The following is a 20,016-nucleotide window of genomic DNA, read 5'->3' as shown; positions in this document are numbered from 1 at the left end:
GACTTGGATTCGGGTTCCTAGTTCTCGTGAGTATTTTATAAACCGCTCAATTGAGCTACAAATCTCAATATACAAACAAAAATGTCGTAATTTTTATTCTGTAATAGGACAGAGTTCGACGGTAAAGAGTGTGTTCTGTGGTGATGGACCAGGTAGGTCTACGGCATCAGCATGTAAGTAGTCCACTGGAAGACCTCAATTTTTCTTACTGAAAACAAAAACTTAATTACAACTGAATCAAAATGAACCAATAAATTTTTGTGAATTGTATTACCATTTGTGATTAGGTTTGCAAGTGGGTTATTGTCTTTGTTTGAAACAAGAATGATAATTTGATTTTTACTTCTTTCAATGGTGCTGCTTTGTGCCATTTGAACTGTCTGTGGACGCAGTGGTCTGTCACTCTTTCGCTTTGTGTCATTAATTTACAAATTGAGCAATTAGTTTATCTTGTGGTGGCACGCCTTTCTTCGCAAAATAACTAGTGGTGATAACTCCACAGTCATGAAAACAATTTAACAGTACACATCAAAGTGTAAAGTGATTATCAATAAAGAAACGCAATTGACGTTTTTTTAATGCTACATGACACTACCAAGATGCAACAAATTTATACAAAAAGGTTATGACCATATTACGTATGGGATTTCCGATCGCCCGCATCACAAGCAGCTTTATTAAATTCTAGTGATTGATGCTGAGCAGTCAGGGGGTACGTAATTTCAGACGTTAATCAGGCATTGACGGTTTCTATAGGAGCTACCTTGTCATGTACGTCTCTAGAAGAAAAAAATTGAGATTTTTCCAACAAAAAATATTAGCCACTTGATTAGATTGGCACTTAAACATAAAAACTTTTGTAAGTCAAATGAATCATTGAAACAACCAGAAGTTACAGGAACAGAGTTTCAGCCAATCAGAAGTTGCAGGGAAAACAGAAAAAAGTAAACATTTATGATATGCAGTAAAGTAAACTAATTCAACGTTTCATCGTCCACAGCTTGGCGTAGAGGTTAAGGCAGTGGTAGTCGTTTCGACGATTTGTGTTCGATTCCGAGCCAAACCATCTCTTCTTTCTTTATCAAACAAAGTTCAAAGTAAGATCAACTCCCTGGCTAAATGCTAGAAGAATCATAATTGAACGGTAGTCACTTAAAGATGTTTTGATTGGTTGGCGGTGTCATCGGGTCTTACACCGAATTGTCATGTTTAAGTGGCGACCACTCGATTAACTAGGATAGGTATGCAAAATTAATTATCCAGCAGTATAGAAGCAAATGTGTCTAAAATCTCTCAGAAGGACATTCGAGTAGGCTACATCCAAACAAAAAAACAATTTGGAGTGACAATTATAAACTTTCGTAACGTAAATGAACTGAGGTATAAAGGTGAGTCCCATACTTGATCCAAGCATCGGGAGATGAGAAGATAAGGTTCTCATTATACTAAGCCATCGGCACTAACGAGAGAAAGATAGCCAGTTCCGCCCTTTTCTTCAGCAACTACTTCGCCCACCCAATTTATTACAACCTGGGTAGAGGTGAGCGGTGTTTATCAACAACAAGCTTAAGCCGGGAGTCGAACCAGGATTGCATGATTGGAAAGTGAGCGCCTTATCTGCTGCGCTGATGTAAATATTCTATCTTTGGGAATGTTATACTATCGAGGGAGGGAGCTATTGTATGTGAAGACAAATCTTGATCCCGATTATAATAACCACACGTGTGAATACGTGCTTTATCAATCGATGCAAGTGCGTTACCTCTTCATTTGAACGATGAGTTTGTTTATAATGTCATTTATTAACGAGTTTGTAAAAAAAAATGAGTTGCACGCATTAGTTTATGGTTTACATTTTTTTCTTTTTACATTTCATTCTTTTTCATTGTCAGTTTGTTGCAAAATCGTATGGATAAAATGAGATGCTACAAGACTAATAGCACATGGCCGGTACTGAGATGAAAATTCGAAAATCTTTGTTTCAGACTCACATTTCACGACAAAATGAAACGAGAAGTTTTAAAACGATTTCAAACGTTTTTTTTTCATTCGAACAACATGCTTGGCACTCAACTGCTGACTAAACATATTGTTGACCCATATGTTCACCCATATGCATCTATTGACATTGTCACTTTCATTCGTAAGCTTGTGATAAAGTCAAAACTTCAAAAAATAAAAATAAAAAATGCTAATTTTCTAGTGTTTCCATTTCACTTAGCTACTTTGTTTTACAGTGGTGAAGTTTCATTATTTTGGTTGGGAAAGTTACTTTTAGGATTTTGGGTTATTCTTGGTAAATTGATAACCCCAGAAAAAGAACTTGCAGTGTCTCTTTCTTCACTAGGGATACCAGAATCTCGGGATATTGTATTCCTAATGCCAACATCTGAACTAGGATGTTGACGAAGTTGCTCTTGAATGGATGGACGTCTGTAAATCTGATGATAATGAGTGATATCATCTACGCTATGTTCTCCTTGAGATGAAGAGCAGTGGCTGCTTGCTCCAGTAACAGTCATCATGGAACTTAATCTTTCTGATCTCTCAGTTCCATCTCTGCCTCTTCTCCAGGATTGGAAGTTGGAGGTTAATTGACTGGCATAATCTGATGGAGAGCTCAAAGTAGTTTCATTGTAACTGAAAAGCAAGAAAATACTTAATCATCGAACATGAACAAGCATAAACAATTAAAGTAACACCACACGACTCAGCATTTAAAACTTATAGCCTAGGATAGCTTGATTTTTTGTGCTAGCGGTAGGCCTATTAAAAACATATTCTCTACCAAAATTACCGCAATAAAAAATGATTGATTAAAGAATTGCAATAAAAAATGATTTTTAAGCGGATTTTTTTGTACCCTCTATGAGCTAAGATAGCTAAGATAGACGTCAAGAAAAGGGCTATTGATAAACTACTGTGCAATGAGGAACCGGGCAGCAACAATGACAATCACATTCATTAAACGTCTGCTAATAAGCATTTATTTGACGTTTTTGTGGTTTAAATATCATGTCATTGACTTGAGTAATGGCATCTCGAGTACTGTATAAGCAATATTACATGTGTAATTACATTTACATGTATGAAGCAGCAATTTGGTAGGCTAATAATGAGAAGTCTTCCTGGTCAGAGGCGCCAGGGGCGTCCACGTTTGAAAATTTTAACAAATTTTGACTTTTGACTAAATGTAGTGAGAGCAATGGACGATCGGTCGATGTCGAACATCATGGTAGCCAAAGTCTTATCTAGGCAAGATAGATGAAAATGATGAAATATCAACAGAAACATACATAATGCAACATGCAACATACAGACAACATAATTATATTACACACTATATATTATAGTTTGTATAATTATATATTATATACTATACCTGTTCATGGGTAAATGTCTGTCAATGTGTTTTGGTCCAGCTATGAAGTTAGGTTTGTCGTCGACCCATGTGTTCAATTTTACACATATTTCCTAAAACGCAAAAAAAACTCTTTGCTTACACAAATAAACGAAACAACCGAGTAGTGAGATCAGCCTACTGCACGTACTGTACGTTCTAATGAAAAAAAAAAGCAATTCTAATATTGTTGTGTATTTAAACCTTGCTACTGAATATCAGCAAGATGCGTGCAGTAAACTACCTTTGTTCTACAAAGAAACAAAAATATTCCAGCTACATTTTACCCCTTACAACAGCCTTACATCAAGTTTTATTTTTTTTGAAGAAGTGACCATATGTGTCTGGTAAAAAGTATAACAGACTTGGAAAAACTTCAAACAAAAAACATTGTTGTGAATTCACAAATTTACCTAAACCCCGGTGCTGCAATTTAAAAAAATCTGCGTTTGTAGAAATTTTCGTATAAAGAAGAAATATTTTTTAAGTTGACCAGAAGGACATAACGGCCCCATAAAATCGCACTAAATGAATTACGATATCTGCAGTAAAAAAAACGTGTTTAAAAAGCACCGAAAAATTTGCTCCCTTCAGAAAAAAGGCTAAAGTTTTAGCTATTGTGAAATTGAAACCTCAGTACATTGAATGATGTTGATGTGTCTTATGTCGTGTTCATGTCTTATGGTGTGTTCTATGTCGTAGTGGACAACATTTTCTTGTATTGTTTCAGTCAAAATTCATGTTGCAGACAAATGTATTCTAGAAACATTTAAGCAATGATTTAAAAAAAATGACAGGCTTTACCAAAAGAATAAGTTGACTAAATATTGTGAGAACAACTTTAAAAAGCATAATTTTTCTGATGAAAATAATAACAAAAATACTTCGTTGAATATTTAAGCTTCGGATAATTTTTCAGTATTTTTTACATTTATACATTTTCGCAGCAAAACATCAGCTTTGTTGTTTCTGTTATAATAGGCTACTGGGCATGATTTGTCCACTACACATTATATACTGGTAGTGTTTTATAATATATATCTATATATTATTATACTGTACAGTAAAAGATGGTCGTAATTGTTCTTGGGCCGTCCAACATTCATGCATGAGTGAGTACATCTTGGCCGGACACTGGTCGGGACAGGTAAGCAGCTGTCGACGAGATATCATGTCCAATACTTCGTGGTTACTGTATCCACAGTAAGGTTGTAACCCGTAACTGAACATCTCCCAAAGTAAAACACCGAACGACCAAACTGCGCTCTTGTCCGAAAACTGCCAACTCTGTAACGACTCTGGAGCCATCCACCTGAATAAGAGAACCAGGTTAGAAGTTCGTAGCTGGACCAAATAACTAAGTAATAAAGCAATTTTTAAAGAAAAGTTTAAATTCAATCAAATAAATATAAAGCTTAAAAGTGTGATAAAAGTTTTCAGTGTGCATAGACGACTTCAAAACTGGCTTAGAAAACACAAAGTCTTCAGTGGATCAAATCTGAAAACCTTCTCTTCATAAAAAAAAAATATTTTATCCGACTTTAATTAAAGTGACACCACATAACAACGACGAAAACAAGGTGCAGCCTGCATTGTTAATGTAAAGATTTTGGAAGACAAATCATTTTCTCATTTATGAACCTGCGTTGCAGTATTTTCATTCACAATATTTAGATCTCTAACTGTTGTATAGGCCACATTTATGTAGTTTTACTTCAGATATCCAAGACGATTTTCATCTCATGATTGTTATCATTGTCAATTCCATTGTTTGTGAAAAAAAGGTGATTGTGATATGACAAGTAATATTACAATTTTTCATTTTTGTGTGCGGTGCAATCTTGGTGGCAACTTCTTTTATAAAGTAGAATACCAATTTAAATTTTGACTAACTGCCTTGTTCAAAAACGGTGCACCGTCAGGCAGTATCGGGCATGTAATCTTTGGAGCGAAAGCCGATACAGAGAACCAAAATCGCACTTTTGTGACTTTTTAAATCGCTTTTAACAACCCCAGATTCTAAAAGCTGTTTGAACTACCAGAGTAGGTTTAGAAAAAAGCTGAAACCGTAAGGTATTTTCGTAACATTTCTTTCACTAAAACAGTAATCCGATTTGTCCACGTGGTTGTTTATAAAAGAAAATAAGACAAGATGCTTTTAGAACCTTACCTCAGCGGAAGTAATCTCCCTTGTGGTGACCTGTAGTAACTGGATAGATACGAATTTCGAACAACTCCCAAGTTACAAATCTTCAAATCCATATTTCCACAAACCAACACATTGCGAGCTGCCAGATCTCGATGAATGTAATTGTTGCTTGACAAGTATTCCATTCCTGATGCAACCTGTGATAGACGATCAAAGGAATTATCAAACAACATAACATGTTAAGTTGAAGGTGATGATAGCTATCCCTCGTCTTCGAGGATGAATTGAAAGTATGCAAAGGAGAAATGGAGGGGCAAGAAGCCAGGGACAGCCAACCCTGGTCAAGCTAGATCCTAAAGGGGTTTAACGATTGTTTTATTTCTTGTCAAGCGCATCCTCAAAGAAGAATTTTAACTATGTTGCTGTCCGGCACATCCCTATGATTACGGAATTAATGAAAATATCTGTACAGTTCCATTGTTATGGGATCCAAAGGTTAGTTTTGAACTGAGGTCCAAGATACATTTAGGGATCTGGAATCTTTCCCAACCAGGGAACAAAAAAAACAGGGCATGTTTATGTTCTAATCTGAGAGGCCGAGGGCTCTCGTGAGTACCAAGTTTTAATTATCTTTTAAACGGCCCTGACTGTGATTAAATGTCCCAATTTCAACATTACCTGTGAGATCATTTTCATGAACGTGACGTTGCTAATGTTTGGTGAAGTGTGACCATTGGCAACAATGGGTTTGGTGACGTCAGAATTCGGAGAGTTCAAGACAAGGTATTCATGTAAGTTTGGCTGGTCAGTGTATTCAAACAACAGACAGTGTGAGCTTGGTTGTAAAACTGCTGCCTGAAACAAAACACGCGTTTACGAAAACTATGTTACACACAAGATTATACCACAAGTAGGTCTACACTGGTAAAAATGCAAAATAACAGTAATATATTTTCTATTACCCATTAACCATCGATGAGGATCCAGGGAGTTTTTTAGACCAGGCCAGGGATAAATTCAGGGGCCCGGAATCTTTTCACTCTTGACAAGAACAAAAACACACCATGTTTTTTTTCTATAAAAATGTATAGTTTAGGGGGCCCGGCATTCCATTCTGTATCGTAGTAGGTTACATCATTATAATATAGTACCATAATGATGCCTTTCCGTGCCATTGTTCTTTGTATACCGGACACTTGTATAATTACTCGATAGTGAGCTGATAGAAAAGCATCATCGCTATATCTTATCTTAAAGCTTTAAAAAAAATTGGCTTTTCAGCAACAAAGTGCCCTTTTTTCATAATCCTGCCCCACAGTCAAAAATAGTTTCGGCACCCCTGTTTGAATGTTTACATTCCAATGAGAACAAATTTAAACAAACAATTTGTTCATGTAATCAAAACATCTACAGCAAGAAAACCATCATAACAATAGTCTTGAAGTTGTTTTAAATAATACAATTAATAAATTATATCAACCCCAGTGGCACAAAGATTTAATTTTTTAAATTAGATAAAAAGTATCACTGATAGCACAGTTTAATTTGATGAAATGTATGCTACAATAAAATATTTGGCACTAAAGATAAATTTAAAGTATTGATTTTAACAAGCCTAAATGTTTCTATAAAATAAATTCAAACTGTGTACTTAAAAATCATGACTTTTGAAAAGGGACTTATACTTTGTGTTAAGGCCCAATTGAAGCTCAACGACTTAAAGATCTTTTCAAGAAGTATTGGGCAACACATGAAATGCCCACACGTTTTTTTAATTTTTCACACAGCCACCTTCTTTAAGTTTTAAAATTATTTTGAAAGTTTTACAAAACCCAATCCGTTTTTGCAACGCCTAGAAAGATTTTGTTTGAAGGTCCTTGTCATTAAGACAAAAGAAGAAACAGAAATTATTTTCGTTTATTCTTAAAGTATTTTGCTTTTTATTTTTTGCTTTTGAAGGTGAGTTTAAAAACCTGAACAGACATAAGTGATAAATATTAGTCTGTTACCTTTAAACTACTGACGTAAGGATGACGCAATTCCGACGTTGCTTGCATTTCCCTCATGAACTGATCGAGCTGTGATGTCATCTTACAGTTGTCGAGAGTTTTAACAGCAACCTAAAAAATGTAAGATTAGAATTTTAACCAAACGTACATTTGTAAATTGATTTAGCAATATTATTCAAGCCCATTATAATAACATGTGATATTGCAGTGCAAATTACAGATGCAAAACAACAGACGACTGGAAGCAACGGAAAACTATAGTCTCCTGCTCTCATTTTAGCACCCATTTAAGTGTCCTAATGAGAAGCAGCCGTGTGTTATTGAGCGGTGTTGGAGTGAAATTGAATCAATGTAAAAAGGGCGGATTTGCAGCCGGAAAATAAACAATGTAAGTCTTAGAGTTTCTATAATAGTTCAAGAAACAATGCAAAAGTGCACTAGAAACGTGGCAAAAATAGTTGATCAGCGTGGTAAAAATAATATTTTAGATGCGACATCTGTTTTGTTAGTTCCTTTGGTAAGTAGTGCGTTCATTAAGGCACTAATTGGTCTTTAGAATTCGTGCTGGAAATGAAATCACAATTGATCTTTGCGCACACGTGACGTCAGTTGCTAATAGGCGAAAATATTTGGCAGCAAAAACAAATAACACTAAAATTTGGGAGATTTATTTTAAGTTTCACGGTAAAAAAGCATGCGGAACTGCAAAATAAATCAGAGTTAGAATTGTAAAAACATATCAACAGACTCATGCTTTATCGTAACGATCCGATTCTATCTCGAATTCCGCAGCAACAGAACCATGAAAAATACTGATACAGAACTGACACCAGCAGAAACAGAGCAACTCTGATACAATCTCTAACATGTGTTGTTTCAGACTGATTTTTTTGTGTCTGAGGAGAAAAATTATCTAAATCACTTTATTTTTGTAAACCAGTTTGATTGACATGGTAAGGGCCGTGTTATTGGTCATAGATTTGTTTTGTAAAAGTTTAAACATTGTTTTATTTCAAACAGAAATGAATGTTAATTGTTTAGTTAATGACCAAAGGTAGTGGGCCATAGTACAATTTTCTCTTCAGATGTACAGTACAATAGAGGTTTCTCTGGGTTTTAAAATATCTGATAGCCTAACTCACCTTGCAGCTTAGATAAATTTGATGCAAACAAATTCTGAAAATATCTTATTTTTATACGACTACACAACCAATCAAAGATCTATGTAAGCAATTAAACGAAATAAGAAAAAAGGTGCATCAACCAGAGCTGGATTCGAACCGAGACCCATCAATGATAGTTTCTTCCTCACCGGTTGTTTATTCGTGAAGCGAGGGTCATTTATGACAATTCCTTTGTAGACTTTCCCATATTCTCCATTTCCTATCTCGCTCAAGAGATGCACAGAGCTCGATGACAATTGAGGGACTGTAGCTTTCTAAGACAAACAAAAAGTTGCAATACAAATCGCACCGTCGAGATTTTGTTCTAAACTACTGGTTATAATTGCTGGAGTTTGTTAAAACGAGCTTTCCAAATCACTTCTTTGTGTATAACTGTATAATATATATATTATACTATATAATATATTATTATACTATGCAATATATTATTATACTACATAACATATATATTATATAGTACAATAATACATTATACTATATAATATATATATTATGTAGTATAATATATTATTATACTATCATCATCATCATTGTCAGCTATTGTTGTTCCACTGCAGGACGAAGGCCTTCCCCATATCTTTATAATTTTGCCTGTCTTTGCACGTTTGTGTCCAGTGTTTGTCGAATTGGTAGAGTTCGTCTCGCCATCTTGTTTTCTGTTTCCCTCTTTTGCGTTTATTGTTAAGCGGTATTAGACCGGGAGCCCGCGACGTCCACCCTAGGTGAAAAAGTTACCAATTTCTATTCATACAGCGATGTCCGGTGGTATGTGGATACTCATAATCTGGAAGTCTGCCGGGCCGCCGGTGGTGGGTATAGGAATGGGGGGCATTTTTCATGGCCCAAAAAATGCGCTAGGTCAGCTGAAATAGTTACCGCTTGAAACTTAGTTGGTTGTAAAGTAAATTGTTTCTAGATGATTGTCTCCTATGTGACAGACATTTTTTGTGGTGGGGGGGCTCTGACAGACAAGTTTTATACCCCCCAAAATTTGCGCTAGGTCAGCTGAAAAAGTTACCGGATAAAACCAACTGATTATTAATCTGTGAGTGTTAAGCTTCACAAAAATATATGTGACAGACAAATTTGCTGGTGGGTGTCCCCTGACAGATGACCTAAAGTAGGTGACCCCCCTAACTGAGCTAGGTCAGCTAAAATAGTTACCGGATAAAATCAATTGAAAATTAATGTGTGAGTGTTAAGCTTCACAAAAATATATGTGACAGACAAATTTGGTGGTGGGTGTCCCCTGACAGACGACCTAAAGTAGGTGACCCCCCTAACTTTAGCTAGGTCAGCTGAAATAGTTACCGGATAAAACCAATTGAAAATTAATGTGTGAGTGTTAAGCTTCACAAAAATATATGTGACAGACAAATTTGGTGGTGGGTGTTCCCTGACAGACAACCTGAAATAGGCCTAGGTAACCCCCAGGTTTGCACTAAGTCAACTGATAGGAGGGATTTGTTAGCTGTGCTTTTGAAGTACGGTATACTAAGTAACAGAACGTGATTTATCTACTATTCTACTTCATTTCTCTACACAAATAAAAATAGTTTCAGTGCAAGGAACTATATCAAGTGTTTTTGCATGTGCTTGGCTCACTACAATCTCAGCCAGTAAATCAACTGTTTTCTACATTGGTTTAACGTCTCCAGACGTTGAATCAATTTAAAAAATGGTTGATTTGCTGTCTGAGATCCGGTTGTCTTACTTTTAAATCTTGTAAGAAATCCGGCTGTCTTACTTTTAGCGAGTTTGGTGATTGGAATTTTACAGTCCTAGTGCAAGCTGTTAAATTAGTTTGAAAGGGATTATTTGCTTTTGTGTTACAGTGGGCAACGACACATTACTAACAATTCACTCCTTAAAGCGCTTGATCATCTGACTATAGCATTATACCCTAACCATTTAGCTATGTGATACACTTTTAACATGAATGAACACTTTTTTCGAAACTCCCTACAATAAGCTACTATATAACTTCACAAAAATAAATAATTAAGTACTCTACGTTTTTTATTCCTCCAAACCGTTATTCTATGAACAAGACTTTTCAAACAGGCAGCCAGTGACAATTCAGTTTAAGCTACGCAACAAATTGGCGATCTAACGAGTATGGATAAATATTAGTAGGCTAAGTTGAAGAATATGATATAAAAACAGTGTAAAAAGCAACCTTTCGAAAAAACATTGACAGCAAATCAACCATTTTTTACATTAATTCAACGTTTGCAGACGTTGAATCAATAAAAAAGAAACGATCATGGAAAAACATTGCAAGCATTCGACTACAATTATTATCATCCGATTGCTTTTCTGTCACCACACGTAAAATCATCCAGACAAGTTCCTCTGCATTACCCATAGGTGTTTATCATCAGTCATGTCACAAAAAGTTTACCTGTACAGCAGTTAAAAGAACATTTCAACCTAAGGCAGTTGCTTTATCTTCTGCTAAAGTCGAGATGCAGAAGCTCGCTCCCTAACAAGATGCAGAAGCTCGCTCCCTTAGTCGGACAAAATAGGTTTATTGAAATGATCCTGCATATTTTGCTGTCCCAAGCAGAAGAAACACAAAAATAAAGAAGAAAATACCGTTAAGGTCTCAACGATGGATGGATGCGAATCATTTAAGTCAAGAGCAGTGTTTTCTAAAAACGAAACGATTAAATCACTAATTCGTAGTGGTGTGGACTTAATTGCCAAAGAAGCAGAGTATCACAAGTCTTGCCGGGTTCATTTTGATAGAGAGACTAAAAGCAATCCCCAAACCACCACAAACTGGAATATTTCATTTTGCCAAACTCACAACCTTCCTTTCCTAATAATATGCGAATTTGTTGAGGAAGAGATGCAAAAGCAAAGGCCAATGCTATTTTCAATATTATTTTATCTTTACAAAGATGAGTATTTGGTAAATGGAGGAAATGATGTTGAGCTACTGTATGGTCTAACACCACACAGAACCTTGTGAGGAAAATTTCTCATAAGTTTGGTAAAGCACTAACAATAAGTAGGCAATTTTATTTCCACCTCACATTCTCTCCGCCCAAGAAGAAAAATATGCTCTGATAGGTGATTATAGTGCCAATCAAGATGATCAGATTCGTGCAGTGGCACTTCTCTTACGAGGTGAAATATTGACTTACTTACGAGCTTACGAGCTACTCAAAACCCAAACCCCAAATCCAACAATCGTAGAGAGCTTGAAGGATATGGCCCCAAAACTTCCTGAATGATTGCAACTCTTCTATAGCTTACCACACGATTATGTGGGTTGAAATCCAAATTCAGTGATTCTCACACAGACACAATGGAAAGAAAAGTTGAATCAATGTAGTCAGATGCTGTGTATAACGTCAGTCGAGGTCATGTAAAGCCATGGAAGCACACAATACTTGGTTTAGAAGCAATGACAGGTTCCAAGTTAACTTTGCAGATACCTAACAGGGAAGGCCACACAATTAACTACAATGATGTGAAAAGTTTAGAGGCGGAATTTGCATACTCCGCTTTAGCACAGGAAGGAAGTAAAAATCACGTTCCGTGGGAGAAGCATCTGATTATATTCAGGAAATAATGGAGAAAGAGTCCATCTTGACAAGCAAAATGAAGCCGCTAGATATGTATTGGTTCAGCAAAAGTAGAGATGTTGCAACTCCACTCTATGCTGGTTTCATGAGCAATAATAGAGTGGATTGTCTACCGCTACAGCGAATATGTTACATGGACCCAATAACAAGATTACCAACCAACAATAACGTTGTTAAAGAAAGACTGGTTACTGGTTAGAACCATGAAGGTTGCAACTGAAACTCACCAACAATACGCCGTGGTGACGCATGACGTAGCTCTTGCACAATGCACACCCCTGGTTACACAAAAAGCCTACTCCATTCAAGCCATTGAAGCCCCTCTTTTTGACAATCTCCTCATTATGCTTGGGAATTTCCACATGGATCTTGCATTTTTCGGAGCAGAAGGAACCTTCATAAATGATTGCGGAATAGAGTCCATATTGTCGGAGTCAAAGATCCTTGCCGAGGGATCATTACAAGGGTTCATTACAGGAAATTTTACAACAGGTGTAGGCTACTGTACTCGTGTGCACGAAATTACAGCCAACGTCATGGAAAGAAAGCTATACGATCGATTCTTAACAACTTTAGGTGCAGATGAAATTGACAACTTCCAGCAAGTCATGTCCACTATTCTAACTGACCCTGATAAAGTAGAAGTATGCTTGGCCATTCCAGTCGTCACCGAACATCGGGAAATGTATGAAGAATGCTTTAACAGGTCTATGAATGAAGTGTTTAGTGAAACCTATCAGTTCTGGACACTATAGGTTCTACGTGATTGGTCCTACGTGTTCTTAATAAACCGACTCTATCGAGAAGTGCAGAGATGCGTCAGGATGAACGACGCAAGTGGTTACACGGTTATTGTACCAATACTTCTAGAAATATATTTCGCTCTGAATTGTCTAAATTATGCAAGATGGGGATCGTTGTTCTACAACAAACTAAAAAACGCGGATCCGAAACTGAGAGCTATACTGGATAATGGTGCTTTCTCAGTTAGGCGTACCAAAAAGGATTACTCTAGGACGGCAGTCCATCTGTCTTTAGAGCAAACTGCGAATAGGAACGCTGCGTCGCAGGTAAAAGGAATAATTGGCTTTCGGAACTCAAAAAGTGCCATAAAAAGATGTTGTGTCACAGTTACACAGAGACCTGCTTCTGTAACAGAGTTAAGATATCTTGCAGGCTTAGAACAAGCCGAAGATGCCGGCATGCCGCGAAACAATTACGCAATCACAGAATTGTTAAAGAAAACGAGCAAATGTCACTATTATGGCTGGTCGAAAACAAATGAAGTTATCATTCCAGGCTGGTTTGAAGGCACAGCTACACCATCTGAGCTATTTAGTAAATCGGAGAAAAGAAGTGATGAGGATGACATTGAGAGTTGTGATGAACAGTGGAGCGGAGATTCCGACTTGGAAGATGAATCTGACTTGGAATTATTTTTTTAGTCAATGACTCACCACCATTGCCAAACATTTTTTCTTATATAGGCTAGACTGTTCAGTGTTGACGAAAAATTCAGACAAAAACTTTTCAAGTATTAATAGGCTATCCTTAACAGTGATTGTTATTATAGATCTAACTAACCCTAACCCAAGTTGGGTGATTGCTCAATTTGCATCATTTTTATTCCGGTATTCCATTAGTAGTTAAATGGCCTGTTATACGTAATACTAATACTTATTTTCTGTTGTGCACACATAAAACAAAACACTTCAAGTTTTTTTTAGCGGGAACTCCTGTCATTGATTTAAAAGGGAAGGTGTTAGGCTACCTAGACCTATTTCAGGTCGTCTGTCAGGGGACATCCACCACCAAATTTGTCTGTCACATACATTTTTGTGAAGCTTAACACTCACACATTAATTTTCAATTGGTTTTATCCGGTAACTATTTCAGCTGACCAGCTTGCACTAGGACTGTAAAATTCCAATCACCAAACTCGCTAAAAGTAAGACAGCCGGATTTCTTACAAGATTTAAAAGTAAGACAACCGGATCTCAGACAGCAAATCAACCATTTTTTAAATTGATTCAACGTCTGGAGACGTTAAACCAATGTAGAAAACAGTTGATTTACTGGCTGAGATTGTAGTGAGCCAAGCACATGCAAAAACACTTGATATAGTTCCTTGCACTGAAACTATTTTTATTTGTGTAGAAAAATGAAGTAGAATAGTAGATAAATCACGTTCTGTTACTTAGTATACCGTACTTCAAAAGCACAGCTAACAAATCCCTCCTATCAGTTGACTTAGTGCAAACCTGGGGGTTACCTAGGCCTATTTCAGGTTGTCTGTCAGGGAACACCCACCACCAAATTTGTCTGTCACATATATTTTTGTGAAGCTTAACACTCACACATTAATTTTCAATTGGTTTTATCCGGTAACTATTTCAGCTGACCTAGCTAAAGTTAGGGGGGTCACCTACTTTAGGTCGTCTGTCAGGGGACACCCACCACCAAATTTGTCTGTCACATATATTTTTGTGAAGCTTAACACTCACACATTAATTTTCAATTGATTTTATCCGGTAACTATTTTAGCTGACCTAGCTCAGTTAGGGGGGTCACCTACTTTAGGTCGTCTGTCAGGGGACACCCACCAGCAAATTTGTCTGTCACATATATTTTTGTGAAGCTTAACACTCACAGATTAATAATCAGTTGGTTTTATCCGGTAACTTTTTCAGCTGACCTAGCGCAAATTTTGGGGGGTATAAAACTTGTCTGTCAGAGCCCCCCCACCACAAAAAATGTCTGTCACATAGGAGACAATCATCTAGAAACAATTTACTTTACAACCAACTAAGTTTCAAGCGGTAACTATTTCAGCTGACCTAGCGCATTTTTTGGGCCATGAAAAATGCCCCCCATTCCCATACCCACCACCGGCGGCCCGGCAGACTTCCAGATTATGAGTATCCACATACCACCGGACATCGCTGTATGAATAGAAATTGGTAACTTTTTCACCTAGGGTGGACGTCGCGGGCTCCCGGTCTATATCCAGTCAGTAGCTCTTCTTGTCCATCTGTTGTCAGTTGTTCGCATGATATGTCCTGCCCAATTCCACTTTAAACTTTTTATTGTTTGAATGATATCTTTGATTTGTGTTTGTTGTCGTATCCATTTGGCTGGTTTCCTGTCTTTCCATGTAATGCCTGAGAGTACTTTTTCATGTGATCTTTGTGCAGTGCGTAGTTTGAGCGTTAGTGCTTTCGTTAAGTTCCATGTTTCTGCTCCGTATGTCATTATTGGGAGAATACATTGATTATACACTTTTCTTTTCATTGAGATCGGTAATTTACTTTTAAATATTGAGCTCCCTCTTCCAAATGCCTGCCAACCAAGTGTAATTCTTCTTTTAATTTCTTCTTCTTTATCAGGTGATGTGTTTACTATTTGGCCAAGGTATGTGTATTTGTTTACGTTTTGGAGATTGGCTCCATCTAATGTAATGTTTTGGTTTCCTTTGACATGGTTTCCTTTGAAAGATTATACTATAATATATATATGATATATGAAACATCTGTTGAAAGTTATATACAGTCCTACCTGTATGTCATGGCAAAAACGCTGCTTCCATTTTCCCAAATGATATCTTTATCGATTAAGCATTGAATACACATAAAGAAAATTTGTAACAATAGTTTACATTAGAAATAGTTGTAACAATAATGACAATGATGACCGAGGGGTGTCCAGGAAACAGGTTTTCAAAAGAGATTCACTTTTTTGTATTTACCTCTTGAGGAAGTAAGGGCCTCTGCACAGACGTCATTTCTGCATTTGGGTTCAGGGTTTCCTGCTTTGTTTTTCTGTTTTTGTGACGACAAATCACAAATAAGCCGATGATAAAAACTAACACTAGTGCGCATGCGCAAGGAAGAGTGTACAGCAGCAGGTTGACTTCGCCACTTTTTTCCTCTGCAATATTAAAATTACAATCACGTTTTAGCACTGGATGTCAAAACAATCCATTTTCTGAAAAGCTTGTTTTCATTCTTTTCATTTAAAAAAAAGTAGGAATGTTTTAAAACATGAATATAATATTGGAATCACTGAAAACATTATATATATATATATATATGATATTTAAAACATATATTATTATGACAAGGCAATGAACAAGGCCTCTGCAGTACACAAGCGACGTTTGTTATAAACTGATAATTGGTAAGTTGCAATTAGTTCAATAAGTTGTAACAAGCTCCAAGTTTCCGAAACTTTTGTGATAAATTTCATGGGATAAGGTTAAAATACAAATGACTACAAAAACCCACAAAATAAACAAACTAATACACAGCGGGATGGAAAGTGAAGAAAATCTGTTTTGAAGCTACAGCCTACCCCATAGAATTAAAAATACAACACATGGCGTTTGGTAGCAACAAAATTTATTGTCAGTAATATAATTTGTGTTTTCATTACAGAAATATTTCGCCTCTGTATGAGGTTAGCAATTGAAAACAGCATTCTATTGGTTCTTACCACATTTTTGTACGTTGCAAATGGCTTTATCACTTCTATCGTCATCAACAAAACACCAGGGTTGTTCCATGGCAGTGGAAGGATTTCTGCAAAATCTGTGCCCGGACAATTCAGGATTCTGAAATGCAAACATCACAGATCATGAATCTTCAAATACCAGTTCATTTAAAAATTACTTCTTTTTACATTGATCCAACGTCGCACAGGTGCAATCAATGTAAAAATTGTTGATATAATTGGCTAGGTCCTAGGAGAATTAAAAAATTTTTGGAAAGCAAAAGAAGTTATGTTGTTTTGTAGCCTATTTTACATTGAATATGGTGTAGAGAAAGAAATATGCTAATTAAACTTATTTTCAGTAAAATTTGTTTAACGTTATAATGATGTTACTTCATGTCATACTAATCGGTTTCATCATGCCAACCAGCATCGAAAACTTGATGAACTGCTTAGCACAAAACAAACTGTGTTGAATCGCAAACACATAAAATGCATTTATTTTGTAGCGGGTGTAAGACACTTTCTGCATGCAACACTAAGACTTTATAATCTCACAATCTCAGCTTTACCAGTTTGATCATCCAGGGAGGCCAACTTTTACATGAACCCTTAGTGGCGCTAGTATCCCTCCCTCCTCTGTAGCTATCTCCGGTACCATGGTAACACGTCTCTTCAACTTCGTCAAGAGGAAAGTTCACTGTGACGCAATCAGAATCTTCCATGGACGGAAGATGGTAGCAACTGTCCTCTTTAAAAATATGCTAAATAAACATGTTTTATAAATAAAAACAAAAACAAAAAGGATTTGTATTTGAAAAGTTTTTTTTACAATAATCTTGTACCAGACACAATACATGAAAGGCGAAAAATAACATGAGAAAATGGGAAACCTTTTGTACATTTCATTTCATAGGAATAACACATTTAATGCTCCATAACTGAGCATCCAAAAAGAAAGGGCAAGAATCTTTTCATTCCTTCTGTTCTAGCAATGGCAATCATAATGTTTTTTTATTTTTTTTTAAATTTTTTTTTACTTTTTGTCAATAACATTTCAAGTCTAAAAAGTCCCAGTTCACAAAATTGGTCTTTGCGAAAAAAATACGGATTTTGCTTGCTGAGTGCTAATGCGTAATTTAAAAGTAGGTTCCCTCTTCAAATTCCTTTTTTTCTCGCCATGGAAATCCAATGACACATCATGAAGTAGTTAGTCACGTCTTTTTCACATCTACTTTTTACCGGTGTCGAATCATCATCATATGATCATGATATGGTCACATGACCGTTTCATGATCATACTTATAATCACATTACACACATAGTTATTTTAATTGCAAAAAGTTAGGCAGCCTACTTTTAAAAGCATATTTCCTTTTGTCTGAAACTGGTTATTATGACAAACGTCATGCTTGAGTTGTTGGCAGCTTTTTTTACACAATCCATCTTGTCGCTTGATGACGCCATTTCCACTGCGTCGGCATGGTGTGAAAACGAAGTGACAGAGAACTGGAAGTGAAGACTTCCGGCAAGATTTGGACACGGAAATTTGATTTGCTGAAACAACCAGAAAGCATTGTTTTGTTTTTCATTCAAAAGACGATTTAAATAAATTTTTTCCAAAGCTATCCAAGAGTTTCAAATCGTCATAGCACATGACTAGGGAACTGTGTTCCAAAAGCTAGTGCAATTCGCTATTACCACAGCGAACTCGCAGCATCAGGCTAAAACAGGTCGTTAGTATCCACATTGTGAAGTAAGCAACGATCATGCTGCTAAAAGCGAATCTCAATCTATTGTTTTAAACCAACTTCAGAGATGTTGTCAATTATAGCCTACTTGTAGCCAACAATGTGATTTATTTCATTTTCTTTGAAACTTATAATAAAAATAACAAAATAATCAGCAATCAAAAAAAGTTAACTACCGTCGTATGTACATAGAGTTGACTCACAACTTTTTCTTTGGTCATACAACTTGAGGTTCCTAGGCAATCTTTAAAAAATTTATGTCTCACATTTTTTTTATTATGATGTTAAACAAAAATGACTCCATAGGGTCTACACAACCAACTTTTATTTATGAAATACTGACACAAGAAAAACTTCACTTCTCCCAAAATAAACACCTTCTTGCTTGGGATGAAGCAAGGCAGCAAATAGCAACATGTCCTCAAGCATTTACACGCTTTGAACCGGCGTGTAACATTTGGGTATGTACGCTAGTGGTGGTGCAATGATGAGAAATTGTTCTTCACTGCCTTAACTTCCACAAAATTAATTAACTGATAAGAATCAGTGTTTTGGCATTGCGAAAGGCGAGACACTTCAAAGCATACGAGAAGGACATGACTGTTGATGCCTGCGTGCCCCCCACTCGGATCCTAGTGTCAATCAATGGGATGAGAAGTACACCCTGTATTTCAGTATCTTTCAAGAAATATTGCCGTGGCAATTAATTAATACTTGTGGAAAGAATACTACTTTTTAAATCATAAAACTCTATGGAATAAAGTAATGTGCTGCATACGAATATCTCAAAGTAGAACAATTAGTTTCTTTTGCATATCTGAGATATGAAATACATAATATTTTATAGAAGGATACGCAAGAACTATTCCATCAAAAGTATGATTAGTTTAGAGTGCACAAGGAACGGCAAAGATTAAGATAGACATTGCCATGACTAAATGCCGACTTACACAATTTATTCCAAGCCAACCGAACTTGAGCTTCCATCTGCGTTTGTTTCTGTGAAGCATCAACGAATATCTGTTTGCCTTTGAGAAACTCTTTGCAGATACCTCCTTTGTATCTTTCACATCTGTCAGAGGGGAGTTTTCTTTTGAAAAATGAAGAGTTTTAGCAGAAAATAGCAGAAACATTTCATCCTTACAAAAATAAGTTTTTGACATAAAGTTAAGTTATACAGAATGACAAAAGGTTTAGTCTACTTTCGAATTTTGTTGCCATTACAATAAATGATACTCAACATGTTGTTGATCAGCAAGATCTCTGTGACATTAGTTTCGTGCCTAAAACACTGTATTATAATATTTTTAACGGGTCCAACATATTGTATTAGACAAAAAAAAGATAACATAGTTAAATAAACTCGAACGTCTTCGACACGTACTCGGGTCCTCATCAGGAATTACAAATAGATAAGATACATAAAATGAGAATTACAG

At 36.2% G+C, this 20,016-nt stretch overlaps 1 protein-coding gene across 1 annotated transcript; it reads right to left on the bottom strand.

Moving 5' to 3' along the window:
• Positions 1 to 1,829: 1,829 nt before the first annotated feature.
• On the bottom strand, positions 1,830 to 19,602 carry LOC145770279 (inactive tyrosine-protein kinase transmembrane receptor ROR1-like). The gene is made up of 12 exons (XM_082581877.1): positions 19,528 to 19,602; positions 18,184 to 18,383; positions 17,399 to 17,590; positions 16,830 to 16,947; positions 16,084 to 16,265; positions 8,871 to 8,996; positions 7,559 to 7,669; positions 6,228 to 6,404; positions 5,571 to 5,746; positions 4,463 to 4,712; positions 3,383 to 3,474; positions 1,830 to 2,640 (listed from the first exon to the last, which is right to left on the bottom strand). Exons 1-12 carry the CDS (start codon positions 19,562 to 19,564, stop codon positions 2,232 to 2,234), a joined length of 2,070 nt encoding a protein of 689 aa, XP_082438003.1. The 5' UTR covers positions 19,565 to 19,602; the 3' UTR covers positions 1,830 to 2,231.
• Positions 19,603 to 20,016: the final 414 nt, after the last annotated feature.

Source organism: Aplidium turbinatum, chromosome 5, assembly GCF_918807975.1.
Source record: "Aplidium turbinatum chromosome 5, kaAplTurb1.1, whole genome shotgun sequence".
Classification (NCBI taxonomy): domain Eukaryota; kingdom Metazoa; phylum Chordata; class Ascidiacea; order Aplousobranchia; family Polyclinidae; genus Aplidium; species Aplidium turbinatum.
The sequence above is the reverse complement of the archived record's forward strand: the minus strand, read 5'-3'. Positions and strand labels throughout refer to the sequence as shown.